The 15545-nt window shown below is 42.3% G+C and overlaps 2 protein-coding genes across 2 annotated transcripts in view; one reads left to right on the forward strand and one right to left on the reverse strand.

The window, feature by feature from the left end:
• UGP2 (UDP-glucose pyrophosphorylase 2) overlaps window positions 1-14114 on the forward strand; it is a 43046-nt gene extending 28932 nt beyond the window's left edge. Inside the window, exons 5-10 of the mRNA XM_063115981.1 lie at window positions 6600-6733; window positions 7572-7869; window positions 8447-8644; window positions 9955-10197; window positions 11589-11693; window positions 13225-14114. Of these exons, the coding sequence (XP_062972051.1) occupies window positions 6600-6733; window positions 7572-7869; window positions 8447-8644; window positions 9955-10197; window positions 11589-11693; window positions 13225-13332 (1086 nt within the window). The 3' untranslated portion in view covers window positions 13333-14114. The remainder of the gene's footprint in view (window positions 1-6599; window positions 6734-7571; window positions 7870-8446; window positions 8645-9954; window positions 10198-11588; window positions 11694-13224) is intronic.
• Window positions 14115-14206: 92 nt separating this feature from the next.
• The window catches only part of VPS54 (VPS54 subunit of GARP complex), a 69738-nt gene continuing 68399 nt past the window's right edge, over window positions 14207-15545 (reverse strand). Inside the window, exon 24 of the mRNA XM_063115980.1 lies at window positions 14207-15347. Within this exon, the coding sequence (XP_062972050.1) occupies window positions 15242-15347 (106 nt within the window). The 3' untranslated portion in view covers window positions 14207-15241. The remainder of the gene's footprint in view (window positions 15348-15545) is intronic.

Here is a 15545-nt window from a genome sequence, read left to right on the forward strand (position 1 = left end):
GTGTGACTGCACAGATGACCACTCGAAGAACTACAGTTACAGGTAAGCAACATGTCTTTCTTCTTCATGAAAGAAGAAAGACACATCACACATATGGGCGAATAACAAGCTGACTTACTTGTTACTTGGTGGGTGGTGTCAGGTGATGGATGAAAATTCAAAGGATTGCCGATAAGACGGCACGCCCAAATGCACAGTCTCTACGCGCTCTGATGTCCAGACGGTAGTGACTGGCAAAGGTCAGAGGTGTCGACCAGGTAGCCGCTTTGCAGAGGTCTGGTAAAGCGATCCCCTTTTCAAAGGCTGTAGAAGTGGCCACTCCTCTGGTGGAGTGAGAGCGCACTCTACCCTCCAACGGGAGGCCAGCGAGTTCATAGGCTAATTTAATAGTCTGAACAACCCAAGCAGATATTCTCTGCGGAGATGCTTGAAGTCCCTTTTGTTTGCCCCCATAACAAACAAAAAGTCTTTGGGATCTCCAGAGGGTAGCCGTTCTGGACTTGGTAGAAGGCGAGAGCACATCTAATGTCCAGTGTATGTAGTGCCGACTCAAGAGGAGATGTCGGTGATGGGAAAAAACTTGGCAGGGTGATACCCTGTCCAAGGTGAAAAGAAGAAACAACCTTAGGGAGAAAGGGTGGGTCTGGTCTAAGGACCACTTTGTCAGCATGAAGCACCGTATAAGGTGAGTCCATACGGAGTGCTGCTAGCTCTGATGCACGTCTAGCAGACGGGATGGCAACAAGGAATGCCACCTTAAAAGTCAGTAACCGCAAGTCAGTCTTAGCCAATGGCTCAAAGGGCTTAGCAGACGGTGCCTTGAGCACCACGGATAGGCTCCACTGGGGAACAAATGAACTGGTGGAATGGTGTTCTTCATACCCTTCATGAAGCGTTTAGTTAATGGGTGAGTGAAGATCGAACAGCCCTGAACCCAATGGTGTGAAGCAGAAATTGCTGCCAGGTAAACTCTAAGTGACGAGAACTTGAGTCCTTTCTTAAATAAAGAAAAAAGAAAAGAAAGCACCGTGGCTATTGGTGCTGAGAAAGGGTTCTCATTCCTGCTAAGGGTAAAAGCAGAGAATGTTGCCCACTTGTTGGCATATAATTTTCTAGTAGCAGGTTTCCTAGCTGCTAGAATAATGTCTCACACGTCAGCAGGCAGGGATTGGTTATCTAATGCTGCCTTATCCTCCATGCCTTGAGGTTCAGTGACCGGACATCTGGATGGAGAATGAGTCCCTTCCCCTTGGAGATGAGGTTGTGGCATCGGGGCAGTTTGATAAACTCCGCTGAAGACAGTTTGAGTAGCGGAGTGAACCACGGCTGCCTTGGCCACCAAGGTGCTACTAATATGGCGTTGGCGTTGTCTATGCACAACTTCAGGATCACCTTGGATAGAAGTGGTATGGGGGGAAATAGGTACAGGAGCTGTCCTGTCCACGTCCTCTCGAAGGCGTCTCCTAGGGATGCTATCCCGTGACCTGCCCACTTGCAGAATTGGCTGCAGATGGCGTTCTCTGTTGATGCAAAAAGGTCTATTACAGGCTGTCCCCATGCCCGACAGACCATATCGAGTACAGACTCTTTCATCTGCCACTCGTGCGTGTCCATGAAAGTGCGGCTGAGGTCGTCTGCCAATATGTTGTCTTGGCCTGCGATATGAATGGCCGATTGCCCAGTGCCAAATGTCCAAAGTTAGGGAGATCAGGTCCATAGACCGTGTTCCACCCTGTTTGTTTATATGCCAAACAGCAGCCATGTTGTCAGTATGAATTTGGATTACATGTCCTGACAAGGTCTGCTGGAAGGTATGCAGTGCCTTTTGAATGGCCATGAGCTCCAGGACGTTTATGTGCCTCTTCCTGTCGGTAGGGCTCCAACGTTCCTGTATAGTAAGGTCTCCGCAGTGGGCTACCCAGCCCAAAAGAGACGCGTCTGTCATCAGATGTTGAGATGGCAGTGGCGGGCTGAAGTCCAAGCCCTTCATGATATTGGACAGTTCCATCCACCAAAGGAGGGTGTCTTTCACGTTGGTAGGGAGCGACAATTTCACTCGATGAGCGTCCATTGTATTGTCGTACTCCCGCAGGAGCCACAATTGTAGGGGCCTCATGTGTAGGCGTGCCCACGGGACAACGCTGACAGTAGCCACCATGAAACCCAGTAGTCTTTGCACCTGGAAAGCAGATATGGTTTTAGAGTGAAAGAGCTTGAGTGCGAGTGTCACTAATGTGGAAGCTCTGTCCTCTGGGAGGAAAGCCTTGGAGCGGGTTGAGTCCAGAATTGCTCCGAGGAATTTTATTCTTTGGGAAGGTTGAAAAAATGATTTTTCTTTGTTGACGCAAAGGCCTAATTCGTTAAGGAGATTGATGGTAAGGTGAGTGTTGTGAGTGGCTTCCTCTTTTGTATTTGCCACTATCAACCAATCATTCAAGTAGGGGTAAATCTCCACCCCTCGAGTTCTCAGAAAGGCGCACACCGGTGCCATGCACTTTGTGAAAACTCGGGGGGCAGTAGAAAGACCAAATGGAAGCATTTTGAATTGGAAAATGTCTTCCCCTACTATGAACCGAAGGAATTGGCGGTGATCGCAGTGGATCGAGACGTGGAAGTATGCGTCCTTGAGATTGATGGATGTGAACCAGTCCCCTTGGGAGAGGAAAGGTAGGATGTTTGCTAAAGAGTTCATCCGGAATTTTTTTAGGGTTGATGAACTCGTTTAGACCTCTAAGGTCCAAAATAGGTCTTCATCCCCCATCCCGTTTTGGAACCGTAAAGTAGCGTGAGTAGAACCCGCATCCTAGGGCATGAGTTGGTAATCGCTCTATGGTGCCCTTGTCCAAAAGAGACATGGTCTCTTGCAACAGAGCGTCTGTAGGTGGTGAGAACCTTGCGGTTCCGAGGAGAGGGAGGGTGGTAAACTCTATTTTTTAGCCCCGAGAAATGATGTTAAGGACCCATGTGTCAGTTGTAATGATGGTCCAATTATGAAAGAAAGGGGCAAGGATGTCACCAAACTTAGGTGAGGTAGATGTTGGTACAGGGCAATCAAAGACGCCGTCTTTGGTTTGGATCAGGCTTGCTCTTGATCTGCTTAAAGTGCCCTGAGTATTGTTGCCTCCTGTACTGACCTTGGGGTTGGTACAGAGAGACACGGTCTTGAGATTGTTGTTGTTGTCTTGGCTGGAACTGTTGTTGCGTTCTCAGCCAACGCCTTTGACAGAATGGCCTTTGTAACTGTTGTTGTTGTTGCCCAATTCCCATCTTTTTGGCCGTGTTCTTGGCCTTCTGTATGTTTTCCATGGATTCATCCGTGGAGCAATGGAACAGTCCTTCTCCATCAAAAGGAAGGTCCTCTATCCTGGTGCGTGCCTCCTGGAACAGCCCTGCGGACCTTAGCCACGCATGCCTTCGTAGCGCAGTGGAAGTTACCATGGCTTTTGAGGCGCAGTCAGTAGCGTGGCGAGCTGTATTGAGTTGTTGTCGAGACAGTCTCATAGCCTCAGTACAGAAAACATTTGCCAGTTCCCTTTGGTCATCTGGCAAGTATCCAGAGAGGGATGCCATTTTCTCCCATAAGAAGAGCTGATATTTTGCCATTGTGGCTTGGTAATTGTGCACACAAAGGGATAATGCTATGGAGGAGTAGACTCTTCCTCCAGGCCGTCCAGCCTACGGCCTTCTTTGTCCACTGGCGCATTATGTCTCCTTTGAGTGCGTCCTTGTGATGCCTCCACGATTATTGAGTTTGGCTTGGGATGTGTGAATAGGAACGGGGGAGTTTTCTCCTGAATCCTATATATGTTGTCTAGCCTCCTTGACGTTGGTGGCATAGAGGAGGGTAACTTCCATGATTGTTGCGCCGTGCGTAGCAGCACAGGCAAATATGGAATGGCCGCTGGTGTCGATGACTCACAGTATACATCATCATAAACTGGGTCATTTAATTTTTCTATCGGCTGAGACATCTCAATCCCTAGGGATCTTGCCATTCTTTGTACTTGATCGGCAAAGTGTGCTAAGTCCTCTGAAGGAGATACCACATCTGTAGCAACCATGAGGTCATCCGGTGAAGGGATGGACGGTGTGGGTGATGTTTCTTGTGAGGAGTCAGATTGGTAGTCCTCCTCCGATGGAGCGTCCAGTCTCATATGCGATGCAGGCAGCATCTGCAATGCTTGCGACAGTACCGAAGTGGTCGGTACCGTAGCTTGAGCCGATTGCGACAGGTGCCTCGGTACCGAAGGTTGAGGCGGTGGACGGGATACCGTCTCGGATGGTGGTTGACGGAAACGCGGGTACACTTGGTATGGGCATTCCTGCGGGTAGTAATAATCTTGGTGTCTTCTGTGTCCCCAATCGTCATAGTAATATGGAGGATATTGGGGAGGTTGCCAGTCAGCATAATAGTCCCGCATTCTCGGTGGGGATCTAGATCGTTCGCCGTAGGTGGCATACTGTTGACCTGAATGAGTTGAAGCCGGTGAACGGTCCTGGGCGTAAGGAGGCGTCCGTCGGTATCGATAGCTTTCGGTATCGACCGTCGGTTGCTGAGATATTTGTCGGTACCAACGTCCTTCGGTATCGATGGGCTGCGGCTCCTCTCAGTACTGAGGGGAAATGGGGCCCCGATCCGCCATGGTATTATCCAGGGAAGAACCTCTAATTTCGCCTTCTGAAATCAATGCCCTTATGCTAGGGTTGTCAGCCGGTACCGTGATGATCCGTAGTGGAGACGGTGCCGGCGAGTCAGCAATCCACTCTGCCTGCGGCGGAGGGTTCAGTACCAGTGGTGAGGATGGAGTCGCCCGTCTCGGTATCGAGGATGGTCTCTGTATCGGGCTTATCGGTAGCAGCGGAGACCTTTGCAGTGAAAGGCTCGATATTGGGCTCCTATGCCCTGCCGCATGCCTCGGTACTGAAATGCTCGGTACCGGGCTCCTCAGTACCGACGAGATCGGTTTCGACGATTTTTTCTTCCCATTTTTTGACTTGAGTTTGCTTTTCTTCTTTTGGGGTTCTTCTGCTCCAGAATGCTCTCTCACTCTTAGCAATCTTTTTAGCTGCCTTTAAAGATGCGGATTGAGAGGAGGAGGAGGGGGGAACTGTTAAGGCTTCACTCCATGCGGGAGGAGGTTGGGGCATAGACTCCATTGTATTAGGAGATGTGGAGCGTCGAGATGGTCTCGGTTTCTCCACTGCCTCCAACGCCTTTTCCCAGAGTATCGCCTGAAGGTGGTCTGAGCGGTTCTTCCTTGCTTGCCTCGAGAATTTCAGGCAAAAGGAACACGATTCAACAACGTGTGTCTCCCCCAAACAGAGCAAACACAACGAGTGACCGTCCGTCTGGGAAATCTTCTGCCCACAATCGGAGCACTTCTTGAAAAGGCCTTGTTGTGCCATAGGCACGATGGCTAACTGACAAACGAACAACAATATATATAGGATAGAAAGACTAGAAAACTGGAGAGAAAGAGAAAGAAGGAAAATAGAATATTTTCAGCTGAGGTAAATTGTACCACAAACGAGAAGTCTCCAAAACGCTGTTGACCCACAGGTGGTTGAAGAGAACTGGGGGGATTAGGCGGGAACCCCTGAGACGGTGGGGGAGGGGTTCCCACCTAAAAGATTTTCAGCTAGAGAAGTTTCCGAAGCTGGCCCTGCGCAGGCGCAGAGCCCATATGTGTGATGCACAGAGACCACGAAGAAGAACCATGCATCTGAGCACATATAGCAGGGACCCTTGGAGGCAATACATTGTGCTTGCCAGAGTGATCTCTATCTGGAAAGTCATGGGTGGTCGTCACTGTGCTTCTTCAGGCTGCTGTAGGTTTCTTGTTTATTCTTTTCCAAACAGGTTTGTCTTGACACTGGACCTAAGGATGTAGCGGGAGTGGGGGGAGGATTGCGGACTTACCTGCTTCCACAATCCTCACCCTTGGTCCTTCTTCCCCAAGGGGCCATGATATCAGTTAGCCCTGGGGTGGGGGCGGAGTCCAACAAGAGCAGGCCTTGATGTCTCCTTCGCTCGTTCTTCTTCCCCAGAAGGTCATGATGTCAGTTAGTCCTGTATATATGTATTCTGTTTGTTTTTTCCTGCTTATTAGGAGGCAGAAAAATAATTGTGGTTAGAGTCACTCTACTTTGCTGCCAGCAACACCTGTTTCTAAGAAAGTATCTGCCATCCATAGTTTTTGGTACTTACATAATTTTCCATAAAATCCTACTGTCGATTTAATCAGGGACACATTTTTAGTTACTCAAAACTTCTTTACTTGAATGGTTTTAAATTTTGCAATCCAATTTTTAGATGTGTATCAGGTTGCTTTAATTCAAAAATAAATGTGGAGTATGGTGGTAATCAACAGTTTTACAATGAAGGAAATTAAGAGTTTAGAGTAATAGTTCTAATATCCTAGCTACAGCCTTTTGAATTTTAGGCAACTATTATGTTAATTTCTCCTACAGATTGATGTTGATTCAAAAAGATGGATTTTCTGATGGTAGTTCTTGAGTAAAGGATATGTAGAATTCTTTTTTTAATTGCAAAAGTAAAATAATAATCCAATGGTGCTTATTTGAATGTGTTTTTACAGGATCTAAATAAATCATACAATACAGATGTTCCTCTGGTACTAATGAACTCCTTCAACACAAATGAAGACACGAAAAAAATCTTGCAAAAATACAGCCATAGTCGTGTGAAAATTCACACTTTCAGTCAAAGCAGGTATTGACCGCACTGCGCTTTTGATCATAAAAGTGATAAGACTAAATACATTTGAGGAGTCATCATGCCTTAAACTATGAACCATAAAATAGCTTGGGTTATTTTAGAATAAAAATAACAATTTTAATAAAAATATATTTTTTAATAAAAATAATTGCTTGGGTACAGTGTCTCTTCTTGCTGCTTTTTAAAACCAGATTTTTTAAAGAAAGGCTGTTTAGAAAGTTGCAAAATGAGACGTTCAAGGAAATGATACTGTTGATGTTGATGTGGTGCAGACAGAAGGGCAGTGAATCATAAATGTATTCTTTCACAACTGGAAGCAGTGCAGATGAGTTATAACTGACTCAATTTCCTCTTCTGCATAAAGAAGCTGTTTGAAATGTGAAAGGGCTGAACTTGGTGAGAGAGCAAGAGTTACCACCTCCCAATTTACTTTTGTTTGGAAATTTTGCAATGAATGTTTGAGGTAATTCTCTTCCCCTCACTCATTTCTGAGATATTTTGGGTGATTGGTACTAGTTTTCATATGCTACTGGATATTATGGATGACCAGTTGTCCATAGAATCAGAGGCATTTTAAGCACCCTTGATCCCATGTGTTTTATATATTCATTTTACATTACACTTTGAGATGAAAGAGCACCAAAAACTCTCAAATATGCACATAATCTCTGCACATACAATGTCACCCACATGGTACAACTAAGATGTGGCTGATGTTAACATTCCCTCCACTCTTTTATTATTTCACCAAAATATCCATTAGCACCCCAGCCCCATATTTCATCTGGTTTCCTGACCCAGCTAGTGACTTAAAATATGTATGCTTTTTCAGGTACCCACGAATTAATAAGGAGTCTTTACTACCAGTAGCAAAAGATGTGTCTTATACAGGAGAGAATACAGAGGCTTGGTATCCCCCAGGTCATGGGGACATCTATGCAAGTTTCTATAATTCTGGATTGCTGGATACTCTTATCGGTGAGGGGAAGGAGTATATTTTTGTGTCCAACATAGATAACCTTGGTGCCACTGTTGATCTCTACATTCTTAACCACCTTATGAATTCGCCAAATGGAAAACGGTGTGAATTTGTTATGGAGGTCACCAATAAAACAAGGGCAGATGTTAAGGTAAAAACAAATTTATTTCAAAATAAAATGCATTTTATTTTGTGTATTCACAAGGGATGATATCTCTGTTATATTTTCCAGGCACAACAGACTAATCTCATAGAAATGTACTTCTTTTTTCACCAGTCACTTCATGAACCCCTGAATTCCCCACTGTGGCGGGGAAGCAAATAATATTCTGACTGGGAAAAGACTGTGCTTGGTCATGCAATTTCACAGTGGGCCTGCTAACTCCTTTTCTGTCTTCTCCCATTAGTGTGAGAGGATAGAGGAGGAGGCTGCTCTGATATTTCGGTTTATTTTAGAACTGTATGCATTTACTTGATTTTTTGGAAATCATCCTTTTATAGTTAGCAAATCAGATGTATTTTGGGGCCCATCAGATACTTGGTTCTATTGGGGTTCTACAAAATGTTTACTTCAGGTCCACATTTGGGAGGAAACTATTTTGAATCCACATGAAAACACCTTAATAAGAGTGTTTAACTTTAGCTGTACTGAAGCCATAGACTCTCTTAGATATTTGCTTGTGGAGTTATAGATTTCTATTTCACTTGGATTTGCTCTGTTTTTCCAGGGTGGTACACTCACACAATATGAAAACAAACTGAGACTGGTAGAAATAGCCCAAGTGCCAAAACCACATGTTGATGAATTCAAATCTGTTTCAAAATTCAAAATATTCAACACTAACAACCTATGGATTTCATTAACTGCAATTAAACGGCTGCAAGAGCAGAATTCTATTGATATGGAAATTATTGTCAATCCAAAGGTAAGTGTCTAGCAAGGCCTGAAATGAAAGGGGTCAAATAAATAAATAACACACTAACTCTGAAGACCTCGTGGAAAGTTTAGGAGAAATTGAGTATGTGATCTAAAATTATATTCTCTTGAGTGAGCAGTGGAAGAGGTATTTCAAGGAAAATACATACTTCTGCCTATAATGTCTTCTGAAGTGTATAATATATTTTCTAATATTTAAGAAATATATCAAAGTTAAACTGAAAAATCTTCACCATTTCAAAAAACCACCCACACATTAGAAACCAATACTGTGATTTCTGGGACAGTTAGCTTTTCTTTAGAACTTCACATCGTAACAGTCAGTTCGTTTACCAATTTTTTAAAAGTTCGGTCCGATAATCTATACTGAAATGGTCAGTACTTTTCTATGTTATGTGCCATTTTAGTTTTATACATGCATTTGTATCTGTTACCAGTACAAGTCCACAATGGGTCCTCAGGACACCAAATAACTTAAACTTTAAAATGTGTGTGGGATGGGGCTTTAGGGGATTTTCTTTCATTTATGCTCATCCTTTTGTCTTTTGGTATGAATATATTCTATACTTACAACATGAACAAAATGTACTTGATGAAAGTGACCTATTTATTGCTGTTTTGTCTTTGTTTTCTTCAAGCCATTATGAGCTTACTTGGTAAGTGATGGATGAAATTGCTGAAAACAATCTCTTGCTTGTGGGATAGAGATTGGTTTAAATAAAATATACATGCAGGGCTTTGTCCAGTCCAGCGCAGCTACAGCATACATTGAAGGATCCCTATAGGCAGGGTAAAATAGAGCCTAGTTTCTTCCACCCCCCACCCCCCTGAGAAGCCTGTACATATTGTCTGGTGTGCTCATTTCCCATATTCATATCTATCCCGCTCGCTCCATGTGGTCATGAAACTCAAGCTCCAAGCAATTTGGCCTCCCATTCTACACAATGTCCTCATATGTAGGATGCTCATGCTCATGTTTCAGGCAGGGGTGGGGGAATGGATAGAATTATCTATGCATTGACACTATGTCCTCTGTAGACTGGATCAGACCCACAATAAATGCACCATTTTTCATTAATGTGCATTTCAAGATAACTTTTAATACTGTGTGACTTTGTGATGATGGTTTGGCAAAGTTGTGTTTTATAGGAATAACTTTTCATCTCAGGCTTAGCGCACAGGGAGAACTTGAATTGAATTTTCAACTTGTGACTCCATGGAACTAATTCAATTTGTTGTTACCAATATAACTCATGAGTTTGAGCGTTATTACCTTATTGATTAAACTTTCTCTTCCAGACTTTAGATGGTGGTTTAAATGTTATTCAGCTGGAGACTGCTGTTGGTGCTGCTATTAAAAGTTTTGAGAACTCAATGGGAATAAATGTACCCCGTAGCCGCTTCCTGCCGGTCAAGACCACATCTGATCTTCTACTTGTTATGTCTAACCTATATAGCCTTAATGCTGGATCTTTAACAATGAGTGAGAAAAGGGAATTCCCTACTGTTCCACTTGTCAAATTGGGAAGCTCTTTCACTAAGGTAAGCGTAGCTCTTGAGTAAAATGTTCCAATACTAGGGAAACAATTTTACTATCCAATTCATAAGCCAATTAACCTGGCTCCTATAGATTATCCTTAATAGCTGACCAGGATCCAGCCTGATAATGTTCTTGTAGGTTCTTGTAAGAGTAAATGTGGTCATTTGGAAAGAGGTGCTGATAACACCAAGTTCTTCTCCTTTTCATCTGAATCAGGTTAGGCTGTGGAGGTACTGAATTGGTGTTCAGTGTCAGTAGTAGACTGGATGAAGATGGATAAATGGGTGCTCAATCCAGCTAAAACTGTGTTGTTAGCTGGGGAAGTTCTATTTTGGATTGCAATCCCTCTAAAGGGCCAACTCTGCATTCCAGGAGTACTGATAGGCCCAACATTCTCATTGGAACGCCAAGTGGCTTTTTGGGGGATGCAGCACCTTTCACCAGCTAAGACTGGTACAGCCAGCTGAGATCCTTTCTGGATAGTGATAGCATGGTCAATTGTCTATATGCTTTGGTAGCCTCTTGACCAGACATTGCAATATGGAGAACTACTTTCTGCCTCATCTTAAACTTCAGTTAGTATAGAATGGAGCAGCTAGGTTACTAATTGGGACCAGCTATTTGGAGCATGTATCACAGGTAACTGGAGAAGGCCTTCTTGATTATGGTGTGTTGTATTTGGAATGCATTTGTCAGCAAAGCTCATTTCTTCACTCTTGGATGAACTTTTGGCATCAGGCAAAGCCTTTATTATTTGTCTAGGGGCCTAGGCAATCCAGAATGTTGAATACTTGGTTTTGTTTATGGTTCTGCATTTTTATATTGTTCTACTGTTTGAATTGTATTTTTCCAATTTGTTTAAACATTTTACCACACTTTTCCTGTTGATATGAAATCCAGAGTAGCTGACGATACAAAACACAAAATTTATAATCAGTATAGGCTCAACGTATAGCTTGAATATGACCTTTATTGTATTTTTTAACTGCACCACCCTAGAAGTTTATGGGATAGATTTGTACTACTATGGTGCATTATTTGACATGTATCTGATATTATCAACTACAGGATGGGGGTAGGAGAGAGGAAGGAAGGTACAAAATCTGTGTGGTCACTGAAGTTATTTTATACTATGCAGCTAAATCGTTCCCATGCCTGCTCTTCCTAGATCCTGTGTCACACCCCATGTAGTTCTTGTGTATTGGCCTCATAGCAGCATAGCTCAGGTTGAGATTGTTAGATCCTACTTACTTAGTGGAACTAGATAAGTCTAAATGTAAATAGTGTGGATTTGTTCTACCACCTTGAAAATCTTGGCACTACTACCTAGACAAATATTTCAGGGTGACACATGACTTCAGGCATCACACTCCCATTTCTTACTTTTGAAAAGGTTCAAGATTACCTGAGGAGGTTTGAAAGTATCCCGGATATGCTTGAATTGGATCATCTGACTGTTTCTGGCGATGTCACATTTGGCAAAAACGTTGCATTAAAGGTTGGTCACACGACATATGTACAAATGTTGTATTTGTGTATCATGGTAACATACATGTAACATGAGACAAAAGGTTAAAGCCAGGGTGCTGTGCTAAATCAGCCCCCCTGTACTTATTTACTCTTAAAGTCATTCATGCAATTACTAATTCTGTGGTGACCTGTGTGGTTTGCATCTAAGCATTGATGCTAAAGTAGGCTTCATATAAGAACACCATGCATAAAATTGCAATGAGAAATGTGTATAGTGCAGATACAGTTAGTTCTAGACATTGGGAATGCTGTTTTTTAGGGCTGTGCACACACCCCCATCCACCTTGGAGGCCGGTTTGGAGCCCCCAAAGCAGCCCCGGTTCAGCTCGGGGGGGGGCTTCGGGAGTTGCCCAGGTGAAATTCAGGCCCTCCGAGGCGACTCGGGCGTTTCTGGGTGCCGGCTGCGCAGCCGGCACCCAGAAAAGTCTCCCCTTCCTCACTTACATGGCGCCTCTGCCTTCCGCCACCGTCCTTGGTCCAGCAGTTTCCACTGAAAGTAGGCCGAAGACTGAAAGTAGGCCGCGGCCTATTTCTGGGATTATGCAGCAGCAGCAGCAGCAGTGGAAGCTGCCGGATGCAAGGACGGCGGCGGCGGCAAGTAACTCCTCCTCCTCCCCTTACCTGCTGCCACCACCGTCCTTACATGCGGCAGCTTCCACTGCCACAGAAGACCAGAAGTAGGCCGGTTGATTAATTTCAGCTTTTGGAAGCCGTCCTGACCCTTCTCTCTTGAAGTGCACCATAACCAACTTAAAGAAAGGTAAAATAGACCAAGGTTCTGTCTTCTCTCTCTCAGTGGATGATTTATAGAAAGATTCTCTTACTATCTATTTTTTGCATTAAAGTTACCATGACTAAGAGTGTTTGATAATCATCTTCTTAGTCAATTTGACTAAACCTTTTAAAAAGTCATCTAGTGACGAATGCGTTTTAGGGATCCAAAGTTAGTTAATTTGATCTGAGCCCACTGCCAATCAACTTAATTAGCTATTCAAACTCTTATGTGAGAAATAATTGCATGACGAAGCTAAAACCTGCTCTACTAGTTTTAGAAGATACTTTTGAGATTGAAATTAAATGTCCATGCAGTTATTAGATATGACTGACAGTTCTGGAGTATGTGGCATTAATGCAATAATGCCACATGTACATTTCAAGTTAACTATTTAGCTTGTATTCATTTTATAGGTGATACACTGCAACTTTGAAAATTTGGGTACCAACTATAATGGGTAGGATCCAATATTAGTCCTGTGAGGAGATCTATTGAAATGAATGGGACAAGTAAGTCTTGACTAACTTAAGTCTTATTCATTCCAATGTGTCTTATCTATGTAGGACTAACATTGGATAGTAACTTCTGTTTGAAATGTTATCTGAACAGGTTACGAATCCAAAGTGACCCCAAATTTAAGGATTCAAATCTTTAGGCATAACTCTATAATTTTACAGTCGCCTGTTTCAAAAAGTCACATGTTAATTTCTCCCCCTTTATTTAGGGAACAGTCATCATTATTGCAAACCACGGTGACAGGATAGATATCCCACCAGGAGCAGTACTGGAGAACAAAATAGTCTCTGGGAATCTTCGGATCCTGGACCACTGAGCTGATATGAACTGATGCTGTTGTTGTTGGTAATCTACTAGAACAGTTTCACAAATGGAAGAGCCCATAGGCATTAGATTTGTACACAGTACCTACAGTATTATTTTAAAGTAGTTTTTTCTGTACTTTCTCAAATGAAAGAATACTTAAGGAGATTCAAATCTTTAAATTATTCTGCTGTTCAATTAAATCTAAAGTGCAATATTGTTTGTCTTAAGGCAGGCAGCTCTTACGTAAGGAATTTAACATGCTGTTTAATCAATTTTGAATTGCTTGTAACCGAAAAAAGTTGTGAAGCAATATGCTGTTAAATATTAAGTACATCCACTTTATGAAGTATAAATGACACCCACGAAAAACACCCAGAGTTTTGCTATTAAAGCAAGTAAAGTGTTTAAAATGTCTAATACTTAACTGTTGACATTGTTTTCTCCTATAGTTAATACGTCAAGCTATACTACTCACAGCAGCTCTTCCTTTTCACAGATAGTTCAATACCTCACTTTTATTATGCTCTAAAGCTAGAGTTGTTGCTCTCCTTTACTTACCCAAAGAAAGACAGCTTGAATGAAACATTGGAATGGGTACTTTGGTCACTCTCATTACCTTACATCTTCTAGCTTATCTCTTAGCGGTTAAGAGTTCCAGTATATCTTTAAATATGGGACAGATCAACTATTCAGTGTACTCATGTTCATACAAATTAAATCATGTGACAGTATAAATGTGGAAAGAAATTCCACACCTCTACAGGTACTTAAATAAAAAAATATAAAGCCCTCTGTTTGGATAATTGTTTTCTGTGGCTGGCGTTTTGAAAGCCAAACTTGGCTGTAGTACTTTTAGCGTTAAAGAAGTTGGTCTCTTAAACAGCTCATTTTACAGCTTTATTTTGATTGACAATGACTTCTGCTAATGTTAACAGAATAGGCATGCCTGTTTGAAGAAAACATAGGCACACAAAACACAGACTGTATCATTGTACATAATAATCACGAGAGTAGGCACTCACTGGGTTTAGGTAAAAATGCTGTGAAGTGAAATACACAGGCACTTCATTACTTAATACAGGCAAGTACCTGCCTGAAAGGTAGCATATTTTTTTTCATAAGTTAGTCATACGTCATCTTCTTACACTTACCTTTTAAAATAGCTTTAATTGGATGGAAAGGTGTGAGAATGGGAGGTAAGGATTACATGGAAACTGACAGATTTATAATCCATGGAAAGGGGTTTTGTAAGTATTCAAAAGTTAAAATTACACACCCTATATCATCATAACTGAAACAGCTCAAACTGTCTTGTCAGCTTGCCCTTATAAGAAACAGAAGCAAGCTCTACAGCTTCATTTTCAAGATCTGGGAAGTATTTAAAATAGTCCTCTGGTGGCAATATGAGGAACAACTGCAAGAAATACTTTGAATGCATCCTAACAAATCCAAATTTATGTAGGCGATCAAGACTTTATAGAAATATCTGTAAAAAAATAATTTAACAGTATAGTTTTATCGTGAAAACATTTTCTAGAATTCAAGAGCAAGAATTGTCAAACTACCATCATTAAATAAAGGTGAGACACCATGTGAATTTCATTGCACTAGAGGAAATGCAAAGCATCTTTTTAATATAAAGATTTACAGAGCACTCTCTAGACAACAACAGCTGTGTTACAGCTATGTATTCTTTTGGATTTGGTCCAAAGAAACCTGAGCCTGGTTCCAGAGAGAATGAAGAAATTGCACAAAGAACGGATCACTCTTTTCCTTGCTAGCTAAAGGACGCTTCCAAAGTCATTCCTATAGCTAGTTTTGATCACATTTCAAGAGACTTTCCTCTTCTAGGTTCCAAGTATTCATCTTCTGCAAAGAAGAAAACATCCCATGCTGAGCGGCAACCACTCACTGGATTATCACCTCTTCTGTTCCCAGATTTCAGCCATGTTTAAGTCTAGGGTTTGAAGCCCTTTCAAAGCTTGGAGGTTTCCAGTGTAAAACGCTACATCTGCTGTAACCAATCTATGTGAAATAGAAATAAAAACATTAAGACACAGTATATTCCAAACCTCTGTGTCTGTAACAGCACTAGACTAGATAATAATTTAGCCATTAGTTCAAGCTATGTGTTATAAGGTAAATTTGTTGCTCTACACCTGATGTCTTTCGTTCTGTGCTGGAATCCATGTATTCTAACACAAAAATATAGTTACCATCTAC

This window comes from Elgaria multicarinata, chromosome 2 (assembly GCF_023053635.1).
Source record: "Elgaria multicarinata webbii isolate HBS135686 ecotype San Diego chromosome 2, rElgMul1.1.pri, whole genome shotgun sequence".
Taxonomy (NCBI): Eukaryota; Metazoa; Chordata; class Lepidosauria; order Squamata; family Anguidae; genus Elgaria; species Elgaria multicarinata.